The 16,988-nt window shown below is 45.8% G+C and overlaps 3 protein-coding genes and 1 pseudogene across 3 annotated transcripts; 2 read left to right on the top strand and 2 right to left on the bottom strand.

Moving 5' to 3' along the window:
• Positions 1–1,595: 1,595 nt before the first annotated feature.
• Positions 1,596–3,135, top strand: LOC147689104 (uncharacterized). Its single transcript, XM_086939865.1, has 3 exons — positions 1,596–2,081; positions 2,192–2,416; positions 2,512–3,135. The coding sequence occupies exons 1-3, from the start codon at positions 1,596–1,598 to the stop codon at positions 3,133–3,135; spliced, it is 1,335 nt and encodes a 444-aa protein (XP_086795991.1).
• A 2,594-nt stretch (positions 3,136–5,729) lies between these two features.
• Positions 5,730–7,701, top strand: LOC147689103 (uncharacterized protein F54H12.2-like). Its single transcript, XM_086939864.1, has 2 exons — positions 5,730–6,882; positions 7,664–7,701. The coding sequence occupies exons 1-2, from the start codon at positions 5,730–5,732 to the stop codon at positions 7,699–7,701; spliced, it is 1,191 nt and encodes a 396-aa protein (XP_086795990.1).
• A 4,495-nt stretch (positions 7,702–12,196) lies between these two features.
• On the bottom strand, positions 12,197–13,649 carry LOC147689102 (uncharacterized; annotated as a pseudogene).
• A 345-nt stretch (positions 13,650–13,994) lies between these two features.
• Positions 13,995–16,136, bottom strand: LOC147689101 (uncharacterized). The gene is made up of 4 exons (XM_086940009.1): positions 16,091–16,136; positions 15,887–15,985; positions 15,592–15,732; positions 13,995–15,388 (listed from the first exon to the last, which is right to left on the bottom strand). The coding sequence occupies exons 1-4, from the start codon at positions 16,107–16,109 to the stop codon at positions 13,995–13,997; spliced, it is 1,653 nt and encodes a 550-aa protein (XP_086796135.1). The 5' UTR covers positions 16,110–16,136.
• Between the last annotated feature and the right edge of the window lie 852 nt (positions 16,137–16,988).

Below are 16,988 nucleotides of genomic sequence, written 5' to 3'. Positions count from 1 at the left end.
CCTCTGGAGTTCCCTGGGCTGGCTCACCAGGCCCAGTGCCCTTGTCCTTGGATGCTTGGCCCTTTGTTCCAGGGTCCAAGTGTCCAGCCCCTCCCTTCTGGCTAGTCTGTGACCTAGTCACAGCACATACCCACTCAGGGAGCTCCAATATTTTCATATGGAGTCCTTTTGCCACCTCTGACCACGCAGAGGTTTCAAGATCATTGCCCAGTAAACACTGGACTGGGAGCACCTTTGACACAGCTACCTTCATAGGACCTGTCACACCTCCCCATTCCAGCCATGGGATGGAGTTTGGTAGTGCTGTCTGCATATGTCACCTGGTGAAACTCCCCAGGTAACAACCTCTCTGGCGGCACCAGTTTATCCAGGACCATAGTTATACTAGCCCCAGTGTCTCTGAAAGCCTCAATCTCAGTCCCATTCACTTTAGGCCTCTGCCTGTACTTCTCCATGTTTGGAGGTAAGGCAGCAAGGGTGGCAATACTCACCCCACCCAGGTACACTAAGGTTGCTTCCATCACCTGCCTGTTCTGTACACCACCCTCCACCCCTATACTGACACTGGCAATCCCTGTGGATGGCCCCTTAGGGGGGAGCTTCTTGGCACAGACAGCATCTCCCTGCTTATGCCCTGGCTGGTTACAGTCAAAGCACTTACCCACCTTTGAGGGATCAAAGAACCTTCCAGGCTTTCCCTGAAACCCCCTCCCTTTGAATTTGGGTTGGCTCGGGCCCCCCTCCTTGTGCAGGTTTTTGTGGGTCTTTGGAGGACTCCTTAGGATTTTGACCTTCATTTCCCTGGGCTTTCCCCTGGGGAGGGACCTGTCCTCCTTTCTTCTGGTCACCCCCCTGATGCTGAATGGAAACCCGGGTTCTCACCCACTCATCAGCTGATTCCCCGAGCTCTCTGGGGTCTGTCAGCTTAGAGTCCACTAGATACTGGCGTAACTTCTCTTCTGCACAATGAGTCAAAATGTGTTCTTTCAAAAACAAATTATACAATCCCTCATATGTGAGTAGAAAGTAGGGATACCTTTCCTCGTCATGCGTGTCCCCAAAAGTGACAGGTCAGTGTGTGTCCTTAAAAGTGACAGATCTGTGATTGTCACCAAATGTGACATGTCTGTGATTGTCACCAAATGTGACATGTCTGTGATTGTCACCAAATGTGACAGGTCGGGGTCCCTAAAAGTGACATGCCTGTGTGTGTGTGTGTCCTTAAAACTGACAGGGTGTTCCTGTCCTTAAAAGTGACATGGTGTTCCTGTCCTTAAAAGTGACATGGTGTTCCTGTCCTTAAAAGTGACATGTGCCATGCCCCCATAGATGTGTCCTTAAAAAAGTGACGGGTCTCAACCCTCTATGATGACTGTAGGTGTCCATTTGTCCCAAGGGGGCGGTCTTCCAAAGGGCGGGGTTTGTTTTGGAGCCATCAGCGAACCAGAGGCCTATGACGTTTGTATGCCATTGTTATGGTGTAGAGGTGTACGCCCCTTTTAGGGGCTGCTTAGGATACATATACGACTTCCTTAAGAACCTCTTACAGCAAGCAGAAGCCTGAATACGAAAAGGTGCCCGCACCCCACATCAGAATGAAGAGATACAACCCAATCGTGAAAAGGCCAGTGTTGGGTGGCTCCCAACCCACTATCAATAGATATTACCGCAGTTTAACACCCCTGGTAATGGACGAGGATGCTCGACAAGAAACTCCTAGGGATATGGACTGCGACGTTACTGGCTTTGGCAATGGCATATGTAGGCCTATGAAAGCACGCCGTCTCAAGGATTGCGTATGTCGGATGTCCCCGATTAAGGGCGACAGCAGCGACAGTGAGGGCTCATGTAGCGGCAGCCTGCTTGCTGGTCTCAGTTCAATGGATCTGGAGGAATCTGAAGAAGCTGTAGCACCTCCTAATACACCCGTCTATGAAGACATGGACCTTCAGGAGGATAAGGCTGCTGAGAAGGTCGTTCTGCACCAGCCTGCTACAAGCGTCGAAGATGATGGGGCATCACAGGACATTAGCGACTCTCAAGATTTCAGAGCAGCCGCCGAAGACGATGAAAATGCGAAGGTTAGTAAAAAATTTTGAAAAAGAGAATGTTATGAGCCGGCAATTACATAATGGTTTATTTTATTTCTTCAACTAACGAACTGTCAATATTTTCTTCTTTTTGACCCTAGAGAGCAAACCCCGTCGAATACACCTACTTAATAAACTATGTTAAAAAAGATGTAGCACCTCCTAGCACATCCAGCTATGATGACAGGGACCTTCAGGAGGATACGGGTGTTGAGAAGGGTATTCTGCAACAACCTGGTACAAGCGTCGAAGATGATGGGGCATCGCAGGACATTAGTGACTCTCAAGATTTCAGAGCCGCCGCAGAGAGCGGTGAATATGCAGAGGTTAGTAAGAAAATGTTATGCGCGGTCACCTACATAGCGTTGTATTTTATTTCTTCAGCTTACGGATTGTAATTCTTTCTTCTTTTGAACCCTAGAGAGAAACCCCAAAAAGGCCTGCGCCAGAATGGCGGTCTACAAAAATGAACAATGTAATTTTCAATTGTCTGTGGTGCTCAAAACAGGCTGAAAGTTCCACATGCCAAAACCGTGATGGCTGCGACAAGTGTGTATGCGACTCTGACATGTGTGAAAAGGAAGATGAAGGCTTGTCCTACTACGCAAGGCAGGAAGTTAAGGCTTTCGCCGCACAGGTGGTCCTAAACTGTGTCCGGCGTGACTATTACAGCCTTTGTAACGGTCATCAAATCAACGATCCGCAGGAGGAGGCTCACGAATGTTTGTGTGAATCATACAGATCAAGAACAATACGCTATATTTGTAGTTTGATAGATCCATACAAGGTGTATAAACTGCTAAGGGTGGTGTATGGGTTGTACGCTGAAAAGAAGCTTGTCCACCCTGATATGTTGAGAATTTTGACGGCGGCAATCAATGAGATCCGATATGCCTATGACCCAAGCTTAAAATTACCGGGTATGAAGGGTATGGGCACCACTTTCAACAGAAAAATGATAGAAAAACTCGTAGCAAGGCGTATGTGTAATCTGTATAAAAAAAATAGAAAAATAGGGTCTTTGGCCCCTCGAAAACTGTTTTAAACAGGTGCTTATTTAACATTACATGATAGCGTGTATTTAGAACAAAGTAATAGAATGTTACAGCTCAAGGTGACTCTGTGTTAATACGTCCTTACGACACTTACTGTGAAAAGTGTAAAGTATACTCTGTTTATGATTTGTTAAATTTTTTCTTTACTTTTTTAATAAAAGGCACTTATGCAAAACACGTGGCATTCATTGTCTGGTGTGTAGCGGATGATAACATGTCGGGGTCCGTGTTAAGAAAACTTTATTATGATACACGGGGAGTTGGCAGCTTGGGAAGCGCCGAAGCTCTATATAGAAGGGCTGTAGATGAAAACGAACCTGTAAGCAGAGATCTGGTGAAGAACTGGTTATCAGGAGAGGAGGCATATTCACTACATAAACCCGCCAGAAGACGTTTTAAGAGACGGCCTACAATCGTTAATGCACAATTAGATTATCAATGGCAGGCGGATATCATCAGCCTTCAAGATTTAGCAAAACATAACAACGGAGCTCACTATATATTAACTGTTATAGATGTGCTGTCCAAGTATGCCTACGCAGAAGCGTTACGCGATAAAACTGGGGCTAGCGTCACAGCCGCTTTTAAAGCCATCTTCGAGAAAGGGCGAATTCCTCAAAAACTACAAACAGATGCCGGTAAAGAATTCTTAAACAACACATTTCAGAAACTATTAAAGCACCACGGCGTTCAACATTTTGTAACACACACAGAGGTAAAAGCAGCGGTTGTAGAGCGGTTTAACAGAACTTTAAAGTCTAAGATGTGGAGGTATTTTACGGCCCACAACACCTACAGATACGTTGATGTTCTACAGGCCTTTTTAGATGTATATAATGCCAGTTACCACAGGACCATCAAAACAGCACCCGTAGAGGTAACGCATACTAATTCGTTAGCTGTTTGGAGAACTGTGTACGGTCAAAATTTCGCTACAAAGGTGAAGAAGCCTATTTTTAAAAAAGGTGATCACGTAAGAATTTCAAAATTGAAAGGGGTCTTTACGAAGGGTTACCAACAGACTTTTAGCGATGAAATATTTATAGTGGAAAGTGTGGAGCTTAAAGAGGGTTTGTATATCTACAGGTTAAAGGACTATGATGGGGAAATGGTGTCTGGGGTATTTTACAAGGAAGAATTACAAAGGATACCCGCCGATCCGCACCGGGTGTATAAGGTGGAAAAGATTCTGAAAAGGAAAGGTAGAGGCGCTAATAGTCAGGCATATGTCAAATGGAGGGGGTGGCCGGAGAAATTTAACAGTTGGGTGCTGGACAGCTCCCTGAAGGGTGTGTGAGCTGAGGAGCGTCTAAAAGCTGATGTTAAGATGGAGACAGCGCCCTTTTATATCACCCTGCCGTCCAACGCTTCTAAAGACATGTTCCCCGACAACCAAATTTCTAATTATACAGTGAAATTGGCTAAGCCTGTGGACCTGAAAGGTGATTGGGAGGTAGGCCTAACTGAGATCCAATACCCTAGAACCTGGAACACATTTACACAGACCGAGGCTAAGTTTTACCTAAAACGTGAGCAGGACCCGATGAGCATGCACGAGAGCATCCCATACGGCTACTACCCCACAGTTTTAAGTGTTGTCGATGCCATCAACAAAGCCATAGGTACCATCGAAACATATCCGAATACCCATCTGTCACTAGATAACGTCAGAAGGAAGGTGTTTCTTAAAACATCGAGTCGCACCACAACGTTTAACTGTACCGGTAAATTAAGCCGTGTTTTAGGAACAGTACAGAATGCTAAAAGTCCGATCGAGCCGGATCACACGTGCCCGGATATTAACGGAGGGTTCTACACACTCTATGTGTATAGCGATATTGTAGAGGCACAGAGGATCGGAGACAGTTACTCGCCCTTGTTAAGATGTGTCCATGTACAGGGCGAAAATAATACGATGGTCAATATTCAATTCAACAAACCCGACTACATAGCAGTTTCTAAAAACCATTTTGACACTAATTCAATTATGATCTTCGATGATCAGTCGCAGCCTGTGTCCTTTAAATATGGGAAAGTTATTGTAAAGCTTCATTTAAGACCGAGACGCGACAGAGGTTATTAAGCAGACGACATGGTGGTGGTGAAAACATACGGGGACCCTTCAATGTACAGGGACTATTACCGAAACCAGGCCGGCTATGGAGGCCCACCGTACTTTCAAGGGTCACCTGTTATGTATGGGGCTGGTCTAGGAGGTTTCTTCCGCAGTCTTTTTAGAAGAGCTATGCCATTCTTGAGAAAAGGCTATGAAATTGTAAAACCGCATGTTAAGGCGGCGGCTTCGAACATTGCCCATGATGTTGTTGGCTCTGTTACTTCGGCGGTTGCCGAACGTATGAACAAACAGCCGCAAGAAGGCGCTGGCTTAGTGTACAAGCCGCGCACGAGCGTTAAAAGGAAGCGCCGTGCATCAAGACGCAGAGGACCGCCGGCCCCCTATAAAAAAAAGAGGAGTTCTTCAAAGCGTGCTCAGAAAAGAAAAACCCCACGGAGGAAGAGAGCTACGAAGAAGAAGAGATCCTCCTCTAAAGTAAATATTTTTTAAAGCGGCACAACCTAAAGCATGGCCTTCGTACACTGTGCATCGGGCGAGTGCGCCAAATCCGAGTTAGACTTGTTTACTCTAAAGCCTACACAGACAAGCATCGAAAACAGCTTCTTCATGGAGGTATCGCCTTTAGCCGCTTTGACACCCTTGGCCCCTATAGAGTTTTATGTATCAGGGTCCACGGATATGTATCTGGATCTCAACAACACGCTACTACACCTTATGTGTAAAATTGTAAAAGCTGATGGTTCCGACATAGCAGCAGACGCTAAAGTGGCTACGATAGCTTATCCCCTCGCAACCCTGTTTAATCAGGTGGACATCACCCTGGGCGACCGGCTCATCACACAGAACGATAACATGTACGCATACAGAGCCTACCTCGAGAGCATTCTAAATTACAGTAGCGACGCCCTCGACACGCAGCTTTCATCGGGGCTCTTCTACAAGGACACATGTGAACATTTTGAAGTCAAGGAGTTGGACGGTGAAAATCAGGGATTTGTAAAAAGAGCAAGTTTTGCATCTGCCAGTCGCCAGTTTGACCTTCTGGGTCGCATAAATTCAGACCTATTCTTCCAAGATAAACTGCTCATCAACGGAATCGATCTTAAGATCAAGCTCACGCGTAACAAGGATTCATTCTGTCTCATAAGCGGGGATGCAGAACAGTACAAGTTGGACATACGGTCAGCGAGTCTGTTTGTAAAGAGGGTAAAAGTGTCCCCGAGCGTCAGACTAGCTCACGCCGACGCTTTGCAAATATCAAACGCCAAGTACGCTGTGGAAAGAGTGACTCTGAAGGTATTCAGCATCCCAGCAGGTACACGGCTAACGCAGCAACAGAATTTATTTCTGGGACAACTACCTAAGCTTATCATCATCGGATTTGTGGACAATACAGCTTTTAGCGGCTCCTACGCCGCAAATCCCTTCAATTTTAAGCACTACAACATCAACTACGCAGCTCTGGTCCACGAGGGCACCGTGATTCCTGCAAAACCCTACACACCCAGTTTTATAAGCTCCAACTACATCAGGGAATACCAGGGGCTGGTTTCGATAACAGGGAAACATCTACGGGACTGTGGTGTAGCCGTGACAAGAGAAGGCTATGGGACCGGATACACACTGTTCGCATTCGACCTGACCCCTGACATGGAAGACGGTGATCACTACAACCTGGTCAAAAACGGAAATCTAAAAGCTGAAATACGATTCAGTAATCCGCTACCTACGAATGTGAACATGATCGTATTCTCGGTATTTGACAGCATCATTCAGATCAACCACGCCAGACAGATTTTGTTTGACTATCTTTAAACGTTTGTGAAATGGACACTATGCAGATACGGGACTTCTTAAGCAGGCACAAATACGCTAGGAAATATTTTTAGGTGTTTTCCCTAGCGATGGGCTGCCTACCGAAATTGGGTCAGAAAGACCATGCACCCTAGTCTTTAACACCGATCCTCATTACAAGGGTGGAACACACTGGGTCGGCATGTTTATAGATAGTGACAAGGTTACGGTGTTTGACAGTACATCTGAGTTCCCCGAACACAGTATCTATACAAAACCCATATTCAAGTTTGTGAAAAAAGCTGCGGCGAGGGTTGAGTATAATAAGCTGCGGGTCCAGGATTCGCTTGCCATCGCATGCGGGGAACACTGTATTTATTTTATCAGTAAAATGTCTGAGGGTACATCGTTTAGAAATTTCTTAAATCTATATTCGAGTGACCTTGTTAACAATGACAGCATAGTTGTGAAATATGTCAGAGAAAACACAAGGGTCTCGGTCCGGCCTGTGAAAACCGAATATAGCGTCTGTCAAAATTGTAAGGGCTTGTAACACATGTATGTTTAATGATGAACGTTTAAAATAAAGAAATTTTTTTAAAAGCACACATTCAGACTCTGTGTTTCTATGCTGTCTCATACACCAGAATTAAAATGTTTTAAAAAGACGAGTGAGAAGGGTTGAAAATTTATAAAAGTGTTTATTACAAACAGTCATGTAGGTTACACATTACATTGACAGTCATTACTAAAGAAATATATGAAGAAAAATCACTGTTATACACGTAGAAGGCCCAGTTATTCAATAAGTCTGTAGAAACATTAAGGATTAATCCACGTGCGGGTCTTGGGCATGTGTCTTTTTCGCCGTGCTGAAGGCCCCATGGGGTTGCTCCAAGAGGGGGATAGTAGGGGCCCATCAGAGGCGGCAGGCGATGGCGGGAGGGGTGTCTTTAAACTTTCAAGCATACGGCGGTGTTCGTTATTACCCACGAGTGTGGAAGGGATGTTGAGTTCAGCGGCCGCTTGTAGAAACTGCTCCCAGCCTCTAGGAGCATTTTGATGCGTTAGGATCTTGGGGTGAGTGAGACCTTTTACCAGATCGTACATGTGTGAACCAACAACAGGCTGTCCCTTGTAAAGAAATTCACCCCGGTCATTCCACGCTGTTAGGTCTTTAGAAGCGGCTAGTTTACTCATCAACATTTGTGCGCCCCCCCTATGCCTCTGGCTTATATTTTTTAGGAGGTCGTCAACAAAACTAACCGATGGAGGGGTCTGGGAAGGCTGCGGCGGCGGCTGTTGGGGCGGCGTAGCATGCGCAGACGCTGCTGGCTGTTCAGAGTCCGCGGCATATAAAGTTAACTTGTTTTTTTCGGTATCCCACTGCTTGTAGTAGCTTAGAAAATTTTTAAGGGTGCTGGTGTAAAGGGTAGCTTTGTCGTAGGGGTTTAGATCCGTCCGGTTCAAAATGTCTTTAATTTCAGCATCCAGGCGTAGAGTCTCATTACGACGTATATCCCAGGCATTGTCAGCAGTAGAGCCCAGTTTCTCCAACTGATGTTTAGGAACCAAATACATCTTTGAGGCATGCTCCATCACAGTCCTGAGAGGAGGCTTGTAATTACGGGTATAGCTATGCCCAACAATGAGCCTATAAAACCCCCAGACTGTTTCACCAGTTTCTTCTTGGTGATGAGTGAGGCCCTTTTATTACTGAGCTTCCTGATAAGATGTCGCTTCTTCTTCAACACTTGTAACTGGCTCTTTGATATAGGGACATTGCCTTTTAGGGTGTTTAGAGCTATTTCTGAAATGGCTGCCACTAAATCGTCAGAAGCTGCGCAGAGGAGGGCCTTTCGCTGTTGGGGACTGGCTGTTACCAACATTTTCAGGAGGGCCAAATTGCGACGTAGGCGTTCAGACATGGTCAGCACCTGGGGTGGGGTATAAGGCCTGGCTACAAATGTCTCTAAAGGTCTTCAGCGCTGCTTTTTATAGGTTCGGGACTTAGTCTTTGGGGTGTAAGCGACTGAGAGATCAGGGGGAAAAATATCAGCCCTTAGTCTGTAGTCTTCTAGAGTATTATTTTTTAAGTCGACCAGCAGGTATCCGTGGGGTTTTGATGTAGCGTCGTTAAAGGCCTCCATGAAGAAGTGTGTGTTTCCAGGGTACATCTGCTTAGCTATGACGGATATTTGCTGTTTGTCACGGGGATTTTTAAATAAAACAAGGTATGAGGCATTGAGTGCTATAGAGCGACTGTTCTTACCCTTGTAAAACAAGTTCTGCACAATGTAGCATATGCTTAGATTACGGTGATGTGAATATTGAGTAAAAGCTCGCTCTAGCTCAGGATGGTCACCACCTTCACGCATAAGGTCATCGACAATAACCATGTTTACAAGGGTCGGAGGTAGCAGCTCATCATCGTTGAGATTCTCAGGTATACCTTCTATAAATCTGATATGGGGGAAGCTGCGGGACAGTTCGGTATAAAGATCTTGCCAGCACGAATAAAGCCACACAATGTTGTTAGGTGCTCGGGATAATGCACCTGCGGCATTTTCTAAGAGTTTTTTTATAAAGTAGCTTTTACCGCAGTTTGAGGGCCCTGCTAACACACAGGAGAACGGGTGCTGTAAACGGGTGTCCATTGTGCTGGGGGTGTCCTCTCTAATGCTCCTAATATCCGTACGGCAGTGTTTTATAGTCAGCAGTCAGGACCCTCTTGTCAAAAACAACGCGTAAGGTTTTATGTAGGGGCTGGGTTGTAATTTCCCACTTCTTTTTGGATCTGACTATGCATGGCTGGTTAACAACTATAGTTTTATCATTTTCATGATCGGCCGCTGCAGAATATTCATGCACCAGATCCTTCAGACTTTCAAAATTAATTTTTAGGGTGTTGCTGACGTTTAATGTTATACCTTTGACCTTCATACACACTTTGTTGGTGTTTGTTTTGTACGAGTATGTCTTAGGCCCAGCTGGGGTATATTCTATTATGTGCTCATCCTTATCAAGTTCGCTGGTCAAATTACCTAGATAATCCCCAAGAGGAGGATCTTCATCCCCTGGTTTACTCAGAAAAATCACTGAGTCGGTATCATGATACAGACAGCGGTCCTGGAGTTTATCCATAACACCGTAAAGCTCTAGACGGGCGTGTGCAGTCGTGAAGCAGGCTATGAATATGTTAATGTTGTTACACGTTGTGGGGTACTCTTTTGTGTATTTCCAGCATACCGCCGCGGTCTCGTCATCGATAAACTCGCAGCTGGACACCTCGTAACAAGGGGCAAAAAGGTACTTAAACAGTTCGTCAGGATCTGTTATTATGGTCGTATTTGACATGTTTGTACGCTGTGCGAATTTTCCCCATAAGGAGTTGAGACAGAGTTTGGCTAACTGCCGGCGGGCAGGGTTGACCTCTATCAAATGTGGCCGTAAGCGTATACCCTCATGCGTGTGGTAGTCATCGATGTATTTCTGCTTTGCAGCTTGACTAGTACACCAATCAGGATATCCGGAGGCCTCCTGTTTGTCTCTGAGAAACAAATTAATGTAGCGTGAAAAGAGACGTGTCGTGGTCCTCTTAAAATGCCACACCTCGTGTACTCTGCCGAGTCTGTAGCCTTTGTCTAAGGCAGCTTGTACCTCGATGGTGCACCAAGTCCCTGTGAGCATCCTTTGTTCTTCGGTGTGACTGCAACCACCGACCTCTTTAAACACAGCGCATGTTCGACAGAGGGGGAACATCAGCTTACCATCGACTCTGTATGGTAACACGGGAAAGTAAAGCTGCCTTGGAGGATAGATTTCACATTTTACTAGGCCAAAGTATTCGGAAAGGGGCTTAAAGTCTCTATATATGATGGTAGGGTGTCCTAAGGGGTACACCTTCATTTTGTTTACAAAAGGGTAAAGACTGGTGAAATCATAATAGTGTATTTTCTCACCCTCCCCAGCGGCCCTGTACAACTGTATGGCGTTAGTACGCCCCCCGAATAAGGCATCGCGGGGTTCCAGAGGTTGTGGTAAATCACGACTCTGAAGGAAAGAACGTAGCTCGGTGTTGGTTGCTGTCATCTCTAACCACTCGTGCTCCCATAGGACCCTCAGAGCAAAGCCACATTTTTCAACATACTGGGCCCTTATCAGAGTACGTCTGTGTAAGTGTCCAAATTTGGCCCCCATCAGTCTGTTAAACTCGTGGGGTTTGTAACACTGAGGACAGCCGTGGTAAAAACAGCCATTGTATTCAAAGGCCGTCGGCACGCCCTTAATTACAGCATACCCATCCAGGTAATAGGGACCCAGGCGGTATTCACCACCCTGTAAGGCATGCCGAATATCTAGGTCTTCCTTCTCAGAGACGTACATGAGCCATTGGATAGAAGGGGTTGAATAACGTTTCTGTTTACCGTTATAGAGGTCTGGCGGCACTAGAGCTATACTTTCTGGTCTTAAAAACATGTGTTTGTAGATGGACATACACATGGAGGCCAAGGTGATGTTTTGAAAAGGGTCTATGTATTCAACCGACTTTGTCATTTGAGGCGTCTTGGGTTTCAAGGCCCTGACTTTCTTAGTCATGTGAGGGGTTTTGTGTTTCATGACCCTGACTTTCTTAGTCATAGACACCACAACATCTCTGAAGAGGTTGCAGGCCTGTCGCAGGATCATTACATCGGCCTTGCAATAGGTTTTCAATTCGGATTGAAAATGAAATTCCTTTTCACGGTTTTCAGCGTACCACTGTAGAAAGCTCTCTTTCTCAGCAGGCATCATATAATCAACCCCGTAGCTGTCCGGAGGCGGCATGGGCCCCACATAATTCTGGTTCGCCCAGGTGTTAAAGAAGTGTGGAAAATAACCTTTACACCCAGGGAAACCAAAAGCTTTTGGCAGCTTGCTCAATTTCATGGGTAGGAAATTCAGGGTGTCTATGAATCTTATTTGTAACTGACCAGCCATTAACAACATCAACTTGGAACCTTGAGTGATGAGTTCTACTTGCACCTTTTCACGAATCATATTCTGTAAAATAAAGAATGAGTCGTATGCTTTTGAGTTGTGGGCCAGCATGGTGTACCCTTTGAATTTGGACTGAATGAATGTGTTAAGGAAATCACCAACGCATGTGCGCCCCTCAAACTCCCAGCAGTCATCAGAAGTTAGATGGTGGGCGTAAATATAGTTAGGTTGGTGTACCCCCGTCTCTTGTGTGCACTCTATATCAAAAACGATGTAATCCTCGGTTTTGGGCTGGTGTTTGCCTTTAACCATGTAACACTGGTGTACAAATCCCACCCTGCATGGAATCTGACACCGGGGACATTTCATGCCTTTGCATTTGTGATCTGTCGACACATACCGGCCGCACTCTTGACAGTCCATTTTAGGGCTGCATTTAACAGCTTTGCGGTGTATGCGCCAGCAGTCTTGCGAGCGACAAAACATCTTACAGGTTTGACACAGCACCTTCAGGGCATCGTCTACAATGCAACCATCCCTCTGACACATCTTACAATGTATTTCACACTGATGATGTGCCTTAGTGTTGTATATATGGTCGCAATGTGTGCACACGTATTTGACTCCCAGAAAACTTTTAAGGTTCAATATACCGTAAAAGTGATTCTCATGGTGCAGGACATATACAGTCTTGTTTTTCACACGATCCCCGGTTGTAAAGTACTTCCAAGAACCGTTGTGATAAAGAACTTTCACCGTAACGGCGAAATAGTTCTCAAAAAGACCTATGTCGCCAAAGCCGACCATGCGGTCTGGAGGTATTTCAAGAACCTCATGGGCTTCAGCCGCTCTAGACATGATGACAGCGTCGGTGGTGTTGCGACCCATCAGCAATCCCACGATGCTGGCCGCCAGACAGGTGTTGGCTGCTCCATTGTTAAAGTTGAGCAGCCAACGTTGTTTCTTACCAATGATCTTACTGTACAGGACGCTCTTTAAAGGCCTGGAAACACCCCCCTCACGACCCCGGACAATGAGGGCTATGACTCTGAAAGTGCCATAGGCGACCAGTTCAGCCTTGCTCTGTAAAAGCTTTGACAGGTTTTCTAAAAATTCCACAGCATCAAACACATCAAGGGCCCGTCGTTTGGTGAAGAGCGGACTGTCAAGGCCCTGCCCCTGGAAGCGTAGCTGGAAAAAATCATTAGGACCCACATCACGTATCAACCTATCTATGAGTGATTGCACAGCCTGCTGTATGACTAAATGCCCTTGCACGGGGGACCTTATACGGTGTAGGTTAATAAACCTAAACTCCTCGTAGTGCTCAGTAGCGTTAAATCTCTCGACAGTACGACTGTAGGTTCTGACACTCTCTAAAAACACTGTCTCTGAATCTTCATCTAGAGGAATCTGACTGGAGGGGGAGCTTACTGATGCATCATTTTGGGGATTCTGGTTTAGGCAGGGCTCTGGGGTCCTTTTAAGACGCCGTGTAGCGCATATTTTGGCTTTCTTTAATTTAGTTATTAAAAGCCGGCGTTGCTTAGTGCTATTAGCCCACTTATGTTTTCTGCGGGCCCATACTTTTCTAGGTATCCGACCCCCGCCTACCTGAACTGTATGGTTTGTGTAGGTGGATGATGTGCTCATAGAGGCCTCAGCTACAGCCCCCACCCCCAGACCTTCTGTGTGTTCATGGTATTGGCGTGTTGGTGCTCCACCCTGAGATCCATCCAATTGCACCGCCCAAGGTCTGTCCTCACCTGAACTTATGTAATGACTGGGGCATTGTACCGGTGCATGTGATTCAGGCGCTGCTTGTGAAAATGTATGATCCTGCTTGTGGGGTTCCATGTCCTTTTTACGGTTGAGGAAGCGTAAGAAGCGCAGGGACTTTGTCAGAACTGTGTGGACCCTGCTGCTGTATTTAGATTTACGCTTACTTTTATTAACACTCAGGGCGTGTTGGGTCTTTAAGGGCCTACATCGGCATAGTCAAGAGGGGATACTCCAAATGTCGGACACTGTTGTTTGACATGTTTGTATGATCACCCTTTTACACTGCTCAACCATTTGTAGTATCTTTCGCTGCGCCTCCAGCCCCGATCTGTCAACGCTACCGCATACCCCTAGTTTTAAGGTGGCTGTGTTCACTTGTCGTTTTAACTTTCTGACCGCCAATTGTATGTCTTTCACAAGGGCCCCTAGTACCTCTTTTGGGTTTACAGAATCGTATTGCGGCGGATTAGGGATGAATACCGTGCCCGGTTGTACACCAGTCGGCAACACCCCTGGCCCACCACTCGCTCCATCCGCAGCAACACCATTCTGTAATTGAGGCACCGGAGGGTTCATAGAAAGAGGGTCCCAGTGCGAACACCCCGGGGCTGCCATGGAAGGGTCCTCACTAGATACAGCTTCTAAACCCTGATTTGACCAGTCGTCCCAACAGATACTATTATCGCTACATATTGCTGATGGTGATGGGTGGCTTACACTGGGTGCGGGGCTGGTTGGGTCGTATGCTCCCTGCGGGGGTATAGGTGACATAAGGGTTGGGGAGTGTAAATGCCCATCAAAGCAATTGTGGTCCCTATCGGCTAAGGAATTGTCGTGGTTGTGGTCGGGTGAATGTCTAACATCCGTATACAAATACCCATTGTGCGTGCTGGAAGGGTCCTTGTGCGCTGCTTCTGAGGGCCTATCAAGTTTGGCAACCATACCTATCAATGCTTTGAGACCACCCCTGCTACCGTTGTAAGGGGTTTCTGGGGGCGGCGCATTATCAGCCTCTGAGCTTCTAAGCACAGCAGGCCTGGGTATAGCAGGATTTAGGGTTTGGTCTTGGGGGAACCCCTCTACAGAAGCCGCTAGTTTATTTAAAACTATGGGTGACTTCAAGGTATGCGTAGGAGACGGCGCCGTAAGGGGTTTGATTAAGGGATCTGTCTGCACCCCACAGTTCTTCTTGAGCCCGGATCTTGAGAGGCGTCTCGCTTTAGGAGTTTGGGGATGTACCATATCTTCAGCGAATGCCGTTGAGGCTTTGAGAGGGTTCAGAGACGCCGCACCGCTTTTACACTGAACAGACCTAACTTTGTCTGGGGTTGGAAGAACGTCTTTGCCGGTGTCCCCCTCCCTGTGTAGAATAGACATTCCTGTAGGATTGTTCAACATGATGGAAGAGGGCTTGATCTGACATTTCGCAGCGGTGCCGGTTCTCTGCTGTATGTGCGTGTAGTATGTGCAGAGCTTGTCCTGGCGCCCACGTCTACTCACAGCTTTTGCTGCAGGCTCTGCATTCTGAATGGTCGCTGTTATGTCCCTTAACGGTTTCGCAGACCTCTTGACCTCCCCCGTATTTTCAGCGGTGTTCTTTTGAACAGCTCCTAGAATGTAAGATAAAAAAATATATATATTAGAAAAAATAAAGAACCTGTATAAAGGTGTTTACACTACCCATAGACACCCACCACAATAATTTCTACAGGGCCCCTTTATACAATCCCTACAACACGACGGCTGCCCCCTTCTACCTGCTAGAATAAAACACAGAGAGCTCGTTTTTTTCGCCCCTTTTGTAAAAACACACCTTTTAGAGGTCTTTTCCCAGATCCTTTCTTCGTCATCGGTTCCTTTCCAGATGTTGAGGCTTTCCTCTTTAACGGTCTTTCTTTTGACGGCGGTGCCGCCTCTTGCAAAGCGGCGTCGGTCGTGGTTGCCTCTGAGGAACCTGCAAAGAAAAAATAATCACATTTGTGGTATAAACAAGTCCTTAGCAGTCCCTTCTGAGGAGCCCTCCTACAGTACACCCCTGGGGTTTTTGGGCTAACACAGTCTAAGTCTTAGACAGTTTAAAGAACCCTGGCCTTTCTTTTTAAATTTACCTGAAAGAACCACATTATCCTGAATACGTTGCGACACGTCTTGAGCCCCCAGGTATAGCTCTAGATCATCAGAATCTAGTTGTAGAGCGGCATCATAATCTATAAAAGCATACACAAATGAGAAGACCATTAGAAAAAAGCAGAACTTCTGAGACAATGGTGTATAAAAACTACACAGAACTATGCAACTCTAAATACATATACCTGCTTGTATGGTTAGCATTTCAGCGTCGGTGATGTCTATTACAGGGATAGCCTGTTTAGGGTTAGATTACAAAAAATAAAAAATAGAGGTTTAAAACTACACATCATAAACAAGGCCTTACAGTTTGTTACATACACCTTAGAAAATGCCACTGATAAATTCAAAATTGAAAATAGACTTGTCTGGAAATTTAATTTTTAATAAGATCATCTCATACCTACACACAAGCCCAACATAGGTACACCCCTAACATTTTGCACATATCCATAGTATATAAACCTCAAGTTGTTCTTTACAACCCTTTAATAAACATAGCGCCATGTTAGAATTTTTACTTATAAACGACAGTAACACCAGGATATCTCCTAGGGAAAAAAGCAGTCACAATCTACCCCATAAATACATTATACGCAGCACTGTGTACATTATATACACTCTCAGGGTTGCATTTTGAAAGGGCTGTCTGGGTAGAGAAAAAGCACGCATTTTAAAACGGGGCTGTCTGGGTTGAGCAAAAACATGAGAAAAAACCCTGCGCCATAGCCTATGCTTCTGGGCAAATCACTTAATTTATTTATTTAGGCATTTATGTATGCGTTTTTATACAGCACAGGCTTTACCCTAAGGGGGGCAGAGCGCTTCATAATAGGAGCAGTACTGATGCATGCGGCGCAAATTACATGGCAACAAATTACAGAAGCAAGCGTTCAGTTACATGCTGCAATAGTGACACTTGTGAGCAAACAAAATGCCATAGGTAGCAAAGGTACAGTACCGGAGGAAAAAAAAAGTGACGTGTGCAAGTTACAAAAGCGAACAAGTATAATACTGCAATAAACGGTAGACACTCCAGCACAAGAACAAACATTGCGTCGGCATTGGTGGCACTTTTGCAAG

The sequence above is a fragment of the Lissotriton vulgaris genome, chromosome 10 (genome assembly GCF_964263255.1).
Source record: "Lissotriton vulgaris chromosome 10, aLisVul1.2, whole genome shotgun sequence".
NCBI classification, from domain to species: Eukaryota; Metazoa; Chordata; class Amphibia; order Caudata; family Salamandridae; genus Lissotriton; species Lissotriton vulgaris.
This window is presented reverse-complemented; position numbering and strand designations above follow the sequence as displayed.